Source organism: Heteronotia binoei, chromosome 1, assembly GCF_032191835.1.
Source record: "Heteronotia binoei isolate CCM8104 ecotype False Entrance Well chromosome 1, APGP_CSIRO_Hbin_v1, whole genome shotgun sequence".
In the NCBI taxonomy this organism is placed as follows: domain Eukaryota; kingdom Metazoa; phylum Chordata; class Lepidosauria; order Squamata; family Gekkonidae; genus Heteronotia; species Heteronotia binoei.
Window position 1 is genome coordinate 241,909,536 of NC_083223.1, and position 10,034 is coordinate 241,919,569.

Genomic DNA, 10,034 nt, shown 5'->3' on the forward strand with positions numbered 1-10,034 from the left:
CGGGGCGGCGCGCGACTCCTGCTCCTCTGCGCCCTGCGCGGCGTTTCCCCAGGGCGCGGGCGGGCGGAGGGGAGGGGAGGGCGCGCTCGAGGCGGAGCCGGCCGCTCCCCGGGCCCGGGGTGGGGGGGGGGGGGAGGGAGGGAGGCGGCGGGCGGCAGGAGCTCATAAATAGCGCGCGGGCGGGGAGCGGGCAGAGGCGGCCGGCGGGCGGGCGGGCGGGTCGGGCATGGCTTCGCTGCTGGGGTCGTACGCCTGGTCGGAGCGGCTGGACTGCTCGGCTCTGGAGCTGCCCGACGGGGGCGCGGCGGCGGGGGCGGCGCGGGCCGAGAAGGGCAGCGCGGAGAGCCGCATCCGACGGCCCATGAACGCCTTCATGGTGTGGGCCAAGGACGAGAGGAAGCGCCTGGCCGTCCAGAACCCGGACCTGCACAACGCCGAGCTGAGCAAGATGCTAGGTGAGACGGCCGCCGAGGGAGGGAGGCGAGAGCGGCCCCGGCTTGCCTCCCGGCTGCTGCTGGCAACTTTCTTCGCTCTCCCCTCACTTGGCCCGAGGCCGAACGAAGTTGGCCTCTTTAAGCCCCGCGACGTTCTGTTCCCCAGGTCACCTTCGAGGTGCTGCAAAGGCCCGCAACGAAGGGGGGAGCTGGGGGGCAGCGGGCAAAACCCCACCGAGCTGCAGTCGGCGGCAAAACAGTCCCGTCCAGAAGGAGCACCTCGAGCGAGCCTCTGCGCTTCGCCAGCGGACAGGCGGCTCCCAGTCGTGCGTGCGCCCAGGAAGGCGCCCCTCAGCCCCATCGCTGCCCCCCCCCCCCGAGGCTTCTATCCCCCAGCCGCGTCCTGGAGCGAAGGGCCCCTGAGCAGCCTCCGGCGCCGCGGCTCTGCCTTCTGCAGGGGAGGGCTGAGATGGCCCTGCTCGTCTCCCGCTGCGGGCGAAGGCGCTGCGAAAGGGCGGCCGCCTCCCTTGACACGGACGCGCTGCTCGGCGCGCTCAGGCGGAGTGGCTTGCTTTGGGGGAGCGGCCGCGCGGGGTTCCTGGGGGGGGAAGGCGACGTCGGGGCTCGGCGAGTGTGGGGCGCCCGCTTGATGGCTTCCTTTCCCTTCTGCGAGGACGGGGACACTTGCGGAGGGAAAAGGTTTGAAGCGGGACGAACGTTTCTCGCACATCTCCCACGCCGCCCCGACGAAGTTTCTCAAAAGGTGCCGGGGACCAAAATATAATTGCTGATGCCTTTTTTAAATCGCTGATTATTATATATTATTGAAGTTCGCGGTTGCAAATCACTTCTTGGGCAAACTGCAACTACCGCTAACGAATTACAGAACGATGAAGGGAGAAAATCGTCTGAACTTATTATTTTTGTGTCTCACTATAGAGGTTTTTTTTTTTTTTAATTATTGTTGGGGTGTTTACGAGGCAGCGTTTTCTCAGCGAGAATCAAGATTGTTTAGCAAATGGTTACAGCAGAATTGGCTAAGAGAGAACGAAAGGAGATTGCATTGGGAGCGCTTTTTAAAGTGCATAAACCTGCGAAATGCATTTCCAGCGTTCTTTCCAAAATAAAATTAATGAGAAAATATGGGAAAGGGGGGTAAATCTCTGCACCGCTTTAATTTTCTCTAAGAAGTTAACTGATTAATGTGCGAGCATTTATTAATTTTTTTTAGTTTGGATGTTGAACTGAGCACAAAAAGAAAATTCTGCTATTATGGGGAATAAGCAATTTAAAATAATCTGAGGTTGGAAGCAGAAATTAATTTCTTCAAAGTCATTTTGGTGGCATTTGCAGTCAACTGCTAGGGATTCGAACAGCAGGCACTAAAAATCTTTTTTAACAAATAGGCTCCTTAGTTCTATCTATGCTCCCCACCCTCAACAAGTTCCAGAAGCAAAAATAAAAACGTTAAATCAAAAAAGGAGGTAAAATAGCAATGGATGTATTAAATATATCAAGGATGACATCACATCTACCAAATCAGAACACAACTAAAAAATTTAGCATTTACCAGCCTACAAAACAAGCAAATCATTAACATCCTAAAAACATAGTGGCAACTTTAAGCCCAACAAGGTTTTATTCTAGGTATAAGCTTGTGTGTGCATGCACACTTCTTCATACATATGAAAGCTTATACCCAGAATAAAACTTCTCTGGTCATAAAGGTGCCACTGATTTGTCCTGCTGCTTCGAACCAGCACAGCTACCCACCTGATCCTAAAAACATCCAATTCCTCATTTGCAGTTTTCTGTTTTCTCTCTTTCTTTCAAAATAAAAATGACTTAGGTTTGCCATGGAATTTATTAGGACTGGAAGCATTTTAAAATGATGGAATGGAAATGGCAACAAAAAGTTATGTCCATTTTCCTAAAGTCTGTTTTAAAACTTTTTTATCTCCCAGCCTCCTGAACATCTCAGGTTTTTTTTAGGATATTTATATGCAGGATCCAAAGTGGTTTACAAACTTATTTTAAAACAATGTGCTGACTCAAAATCCAAATACAACAAGACCTCCATTACTGATGTATTATTACAAGGCTTTCGCCAACATACGGTCCTGTCTAGAACATCATTCACAATTTTTTTAAAAATAAAAAAAAAGCTCTACAGCAGCAATTGAACTTGGAAAAAGTACTAAAACTACTGCCCTAAAGATATTACTTGGAAGCGCATCCCACAAAAAGTAATTACAAATGTGTTTGAATCAGTGTTTAAGAGTTGCCTTGCTCTAATCAAATTCCATTGAAATTTATTCCCATTGATTTTGATGTGGTTCACTTCAAAGTAAGGATGCCCAGGACTGCAGCCATGGGATGCAGGAGAGAAAATCTGCAAAAATGTATACGCTTTAAAAATTGGATAGCCTTCTTTCTTTCTTTCTTTCTTTCTTTCTTTCTTTCTTTCTTTCTTTCTTTCTTTCTTTCTTTCTTTCTTTCTTTCTTTCTTTCTTTCTTTCTTTCTTTCTTTCTTTCTTTGAATTCAGAGTAAACATATATATTTTCTCTGTAAATTTCATAACTATTAACCTCTATTATGTTCCCACTTAATCATCTGTTCTCTAAATGAGAAAGCTTTTCCTCATAGGGATATTGTTCTGACTCCTTAATCATTGTGGTCACTCTTTTCTGTGCTCTTGCCAGTTCTGTATCCTATTTTGAAATGGGGAGTACATACGTAATTGAGCACTTTGATGTTGGATTTTTTAAAATTAATATTTGAAATTATTTCCAATCCTTATTAATTCCAAATATAAAATATGCACATAAAATTCCTGCTGAATCAGGTGAATGGTCCATCAAGTCCAGCACCCTTTTCCCCACAATGGCCAAATTTATGTTTCTAGGAAGTCCATAAGCAGGGAATGAAAGTAATAATCACCCCCTGGAATTGCCTCCCACAGCAATTGTTAGTGAAAGGTGCACTGTCACATCACTAGTAGGCACCACATATATCCCCCATGAATCTATCCAGGGACTTTTTAAGGCCATGTAAGTAATTGCTATCATTACATCTTGTGGCAATGAGCTCCACAACTAGTTTTGCTATTGCTATTGCTATTACTACTACTACTACTTGCTTGATCGCCCATCCTGGCTAAAACCAGGCTCTGGGTGATGTACAACAGATAAAATAACATACAATCAAAATTCCAAGTAAAACACTTCAAAAGATTAAACCAATAAAACTCTAAAACCCATGGTGGCATCCCACTAGTTAAGTTCTCCTTCTGAATTCTCAGAGATATTGGGTGGGGGGGAGACTGCTGAAGGGGGGGTGGACAAAAAAGGAAAGAAAGGCGCCAGCCTTTATCCTCTTTTCTTCTTTTTCTAAAATTTAGAAAAAGGGAACTAAGATAAGAGGTAGAGGTTTCTAAAAATTCTGTTCAGTTAATTAGTGAGTGAGTGAGTGAAAAGAGCAAGAGTTCAGTAGCACCTTGCATTTTTGTGAGTCGCTGTTCACTTTTTCAGTGAGTGAAGAAGTACTTATCTAGTCTCCACTAAACTCCTTGCCACTGAGTTTTAGTATCGCAGAAGAAGCGGGAGTGTTCTCTGAATCTATTTCCAGTGTGCCATACATAATTTTAAAAGCCTCTATCCCCTTTTCATCTTTTTTCTAAAATTTAGAAAAAGGTAACTTAGAGGTAGAGGTTTCTTTAAAAAATCTGTTCCGAATCTAACAATTTAAAAAGGTCTTCAGCCTTTCCTTAAAGAGTCATTTGATTAGGGTTGCCCTTTTCTCCCTTTGCCAGCTTTATGACTTTTTTAAAAAAAGAGATGGCAACCAGAAGAGTGCTTAGCAGTACAAAATTCTAAATATGTCCACACCATTAAACCTGTACAATGGCATTACAGTATATTTATTTCTCATCCATTTTCTTAAGAATCTGTAGTAGGGAGTTTGCCTTTTCCATGTGGTTGTGAGCTGAATTGATATATTATCATTGCAGACTGAAATGATATCTTCATTTTGCACCCCAAGATTGCTTTGTCCTCACTTCCATCGACTTCCAGAAGGTATACTTACAAAAAAAAACCCTCTCCCAGGATCTTTTTTGCAGGCATGCCTTCTGAAAATCCCTTGCAGACTGATTTTAGGATTTACCAAACTGAATCATTTGATGTCGTCTGCTATCTGGGTATCCTTAAACAGCCCACTTGGATTCCAGAGGTCTCCAGACCCAAGGGTCAGTGTTAGCATCAGATTTCCAATGGATCTAATTGACCTTTCATAAATGGACATATCTTGACGCTGGGAATTCCTCACTTTAAGAAAGAGAGACGGCAATGTGAAATTCTATGTTGGTAATAAATGATGTAAGGTGGATTTATTTACATAATTGGATTTTATTTCCACATTCAGTTTGCATTTTTTGGAAGACTGTGTTAAGGTGTCACAACAAAAAGGAATAACAAGCCAAATACCTAATGTGTTTTGACTGGGTTGCAAAATAAGGATGGAAGTTTTTTTTTAATGGTAATTATAGTAAAATTGTTTGGCTCATTGTTTTTCCATGAATGCCCCCCCCCCCCCCCAAATCAACATGCCAAATTGAAATTTGAAGTTTTCATCATTTGCAATGTCAGATTCAGAACCTAACTAAATTTCCAGTGCAGAATAATTTGCTCAGAATAGACTTCGGTGAATTACAGTGTGCCTGAAACCTCAGTAGAGATGCTGGGTGTGTGTGTGTGTGTGTGTGTGTGTGTGTGTGTGTGGCTAAACATCTGAAGGCAGTAAAAGAGAAGTCACTATTAAACAAAAACAATTACTTGATATTGGAAGGAATCGTCATCTGTGGATATTTTAATTTTAAATTCACCACTGTATTTACACTGCAGGAGCAAAAGAGATTTTCACTTGCCCCCTCCTTAATTAAAATGCACATTTAAAAAAATCTAATTCATTTGTACCCTACCTTTCTTTCCCAAGCAGCTTACATCACTTCATTTCCATTATATCCTTACAACAATCCTGTGGGGTAGGTTAGGCTGAGAGTGTGTAATAGGCTCAAGATCACCCAGCAAACTTTCTTGGTGGAGCAGGGATTTGTACCTGGGCCTTCCAGAGCCCAGTCTAACACTCTAACCATTACACCATGCTGCCAGTGCAAACCTATGCATGTTTACTCTAGAGGAAGCCCCACTGTTCAATGGGTTTATGCCAAAGTAAGTGTGCATAGGATTGCACCATACACACCAGCTGAACAACATATGTTCTGTCCCTGAATGATGCTGCATTTGCGTGTGTTCCTTCCCTTTAATTTCCCCAGTATTTGCAGGCCCATTCCTAAACAGAATTATACCATTTTAAGTCCCCTGCAGTGAGTGGGCCTAAGAAAATCACAGCTCTGCTTCAGATAGCACTGTCTGCTGCCAGTCTACTGCATCTTTTATTTGTTAAATTCTATGCATTGAAAATAAGCTTTGGTGTACAACTAATTATAGCAGGGTACAGATTTCTTCACCAAGGCATCCAACTCCTTTCCAGTAGCTCAGTTTGTTCCAAGTTCCACAGTTCCATCCCATATACTACACAACCTTTCAGTCCTGAGAACTGGGTGTCAAGTATCATGAGCCCTGGAGTTAACTCTGATTTTTTTTCCCCACTTCATTTTGAGGTTCTGGGTATAGTGGTTTAAGAATCACAAGGGTGATTTTCTGAGTGGCTTACAAGAATTAAACACCTTAATAATAAAAATGCAATATTAAATTAAATGAGGCAATAACATAGTCAAAATAGCATAAAATAAAAAGGAGATGGACACAGCACAATAAACAGCATATTGAAAATCTACAAGATCCCCCCCCCCCCCAAAAAAGTACAATAGCAGGTTAATACAAAGGTACCAAGGTTCCAGTGCAGCAATACTAGAAGAATAAACTAGTACTGATAAAACAGCAATTGTTATTGTTGGGGGGGATTTTACGGCTCACCAGAAAGCCACAAGAGGGGTCAGACAAACGTCTTGGGGAAGGAAATTCCAAAGAAGTCTCTTTCCTACATGCCTGATAATCTCACCCCAGCTATTCAGGGCATTCTCAACAGATCTTAAGCCATGAGCAAGCGGTACCCTGGCTTTAACTGAAAGGAAACAATTCTAAACTTAGGTTATGGAAAGGAGACATTAAATGATAGCACGACAGCCAGATTTATGACGTCTAAATATGAAAATATACATGCGAAATTCATTTTAAAAATTAATTCACTGGGATATCACAGGAGAGTTAACTATGAGGAAAGGCAAAAGCACTTGAGGACTTAAAAGATGTCTGGGGAAGTGGGAATATGGGGGGAGACAAGATGGAAATAGATAAAATCGTGAATAGTATGGTTGGTTACTGAGAAACATTTCTTCCTCTAGCATAAAATAAGTGAATTTGTTTATTCACCTTATTGATTTTTATATTACATTTTATTACTATTATAAGTTTACTTAAAAGGAACGTTTTCCATTTCATTTTCCACTTTGTCAGCAATGCACCTAAAAACAACATAATATCAAAATGAGAGTGAGAGTGAATCTAGAAAGCTGGGGAGTTGCCTGGTGAATATCAGCAATAGTTTGAGGATGAGAAAAGGAAGTCCTTCTTCATTCATTGAATAATTAACCCATGGGATTCACTGCTGTGTGCCATTGCACAAGTGTCTTTTTGAAACAGTATCTTTTTGAAAACAGAAAATAAAACAGAAGTCTAGAGGCACCTTAAAACCTTTATTCATATTATTGCTGAAATAAATGTTAGTTTTAAAGGTGCCACTGGACTTCTGTTTTATTTTGCTACCACAGACTAACGTAGTTAACCTTCTAAAAAATTGGACCAGTTTGTCCATTATGATATGATGACTAAAAGTATGAAACAGGAATACCTCAGAGTAGCAAAGGTTGGGAACAGATATAGAATGGCTCTCACCATCAGATTTCCAATGGATCTCATTGGCCTTTCATAAACAGAACTTGGACTACATACATTGACCTTTGATCCAGCAAGGCACTTGTTAGATCTATCACTGGTTACTAGCCACAACAGCGAAAGAGAACCTCAAGTACAGAGGCAGTATACCTCTTGAATGCCAAATGCTGGAGACAAATCGTGCTTGTGACCAAGTTCCCAGAGGCATTTGGTGGCCTGCAGCTGGAAACAGAAAGGTGAACACATCGGCTGTTAGTCACATCAAGCATAGCAGATATTTTCTCATTTGGATTTGACCCTCGCTGCATTGCCCCATGCTTTGTAGACTTTATGCATCCGTCCATGTGCAAAGTTCATAGCCTTGATCTTGTTATTTTTCATAACATCTTTGCAAGGCAGGCTATTATTCTTTACTGGTGAGGCACTGAGACTGAGGAAGACAGAGAGAAGGAGAGAAAAAGACCTGCCAGTGGGCACTTAGTTGAATTAAACACATCTCTCTTAGATCCAAGACTGATAATATGTCCTTATCAACCAATGGTGGATCATGGCAAAAGTGCTCGGCACATCTGGTTTCTCTCGAAGGCCCTGTGAACAAAACCCAAATTGATTGGGTACAATCCAGTGGGTAGAATCTCCTCCACCATAAACCATGCATTTCAATGGATCTGGTGCTGGGGAACTTCCCACTGGATTGTGCCCAATGTGTTGAACTGTTACTATTGTCCTGCTCATAAAATGCCACCTATATCCATCTATGGCACTTTGCATAGTAAAGTAAAAACAATAAATGCCCCAACAGCCTGAAGATAAACTGTGATCCAGATCTGAACAGGATAAAAAGATGGAAGGGAAAGGACATGAAAAGAATGGACCCTGGAGAAGCAAGTATAGTGAGAAATGGATGTGAGCAAGGGTGGCTAAGCAGGTTGGCAGTTTGCCCCAGTTATTTTCCTTTGTGTGGTGTAAAAAGGAAAATCTTCTTTCTTGTCATTGCAGGCAAGTCTTGGAAGGCTTTGACCCCTTCCCAGAAGAGGCCATATGTAGAAGAGGCAGAGCGGCTGAGGGTGCAACATATGCGAGACTACCCTAACTACAAGTACCGGCCCAGAAGAAAGAAACAGGTCAAACGGATCTGCAAGCGGGTGGATCCAGGCTTCCTGCTGGGGAATCTCTCCAGGGATCAGGACCCCATATCGGAGAAGAGGGTGTGTAACAGGGCAGTGGGAGAGAAGGACATTCCAACTGAATATTCAACTGGTTCTGTTCTGCCGAACCTGGGGAGATACAGGGAGGCCCAGAACAACAATACGGGCACTCCCATGGACACCTATCCCTACGGTTTGCCCACCCCACCAGAGATGTCTCCTTTGGATGTGATAGACCCTGAACAGAGCTTCTTCTCCTCCCCTTGTCCAGAAGACCCTCACCATCCCCACATGCCAGGGGGGCCTTACTCTCTGGAATATTCCAGTGGCTCTCTACAGTGTAATCACCCTCTAGGCCACATGCCAGTCTCTCAGTCAAACTCCTCCATCCTCCCTGCTCCTTCCAGCTGCCCAGCTCCCTCCTCAGCCAATTATTATGCTCCAGCCTTCCATCCTGCCATCCAGCCCTCCAACCTCCATGGCCACCTGGGCCAGCTCTCACCTCCCCCTGAACACCAGAACTTTGACAGCCTCGACCAGCTGAGTCAAGCAGAACTCTTGGAGGAAATGGACCGCAATGAGTTTGACCAGTATCTCAATGCTACCAGCCATTCAGAGCCCAGCGGGCTGATCATCAATGGACACATCCAGGTATCTCAAACTGCAGGTGTCTCACATACATCAGAGACCAGCCTCATTTCTGTCCTGGCAGATGCTACAGCTACTTACTACAATAACTACAGTGTTTCCTAGGTAAGAGGGGAAAGGGATGTGCCCCATGGACCAAACAAGGAAGGACTCTACAGTTTTACTGGCCTGTGGGTGCCTCCAAACATTCTACCCCCTTCACCTCAGGACTGCCCAGACTGAACTGAAAATAACTTTGGAGTTTTGTCTACTAGGTAATTACTCTAATTTTTCACACATAAACACCCCCTGATGTCAAAACCTTGTTTCTATCCCACTTCAACAAAGCAGAAAGTCAATCCAGGATAGGTTGTCTAATCAGCTAAGATGAAAAGAATTCTCTCTCTTCAGTGAAGGTCTGGGTTCCTTCACTTTGTCAAGTCCACAAAGGGTTGGATACATACCAATATGAGTGACCCTTTCTGACTCCTTTTAGACCAGTCAAGACCAACGGGTCTGAAGGAGTATAAGATAGTCACTCTCAGCTTTATCCAGCATATCTATAACTAGAGAAGAAGGGAACATCCACTGGAAGGTGTGAGACAGAGCCACAGTGGAGGAGGAAGGGAGGAGGGAAGCACAGTGAGTATCACGTGCCCCAGGGCCAATACATCTTACAGTCATCTCTGATTCTAAACCTGAGCTGTTAATAGTATGCAGGCAGAAAGTGATCCAGGAACTGTAAATAACCACCACTCCTCTTGCTTTCCTGAACCAAGGCCCCTTAACTGAAGACGTCCAGGATTGAACTGCCCAGGAACATCTCCTAGGCAAGCCCATTACAATAACT

General features: G+C 43.8%; 1 protein-coding gene across 1 annotated transcript; it reads left to right on the forward strand.

The window, feature by feature from the left end:
- Positions 1 to 226: 226 nt before the first annotated feature.
- Positions 227 to 9,537, forward strand: SOX7 (SRY-box transcription factor 7). Its single transcript, XM_060250029.1, has 2 exons — positions 227 to 455; positions 8,409 to 9,537. The coding sequence occupies exons 1-2, from the start codon at positions 227 to 229 to the stop codon at positions 9,308 to 9,310; spliced, it is 1,131 nt and encodes a 376-aa protein (XP_060106012.1). The 3' UTR covers positions 9,311 to 9,537.
- The last annotated feature ends 497 nt before the right edge of the window (positions 9,538 to 10,034 follow it).

What these genes read in the sequence shown, in the direction of transcription:
- SOX7 (XM_060250029.1), top strand. Translation starts at nt 227, where the DNA reads ATGGCTTCGCTGCTGGGGTCGTACGCCTGGTCGGAGCGGCTGGACTGC. An exon ending in CGAGCTGAGCAAGATGCTAG is followed by an intron (nt 456 to 8,408) that starts GTGAGACGGCCG and finishes TTGTCATTGCAG; the next exon opens with GCAAGTCTTGGAAGGCTTTG.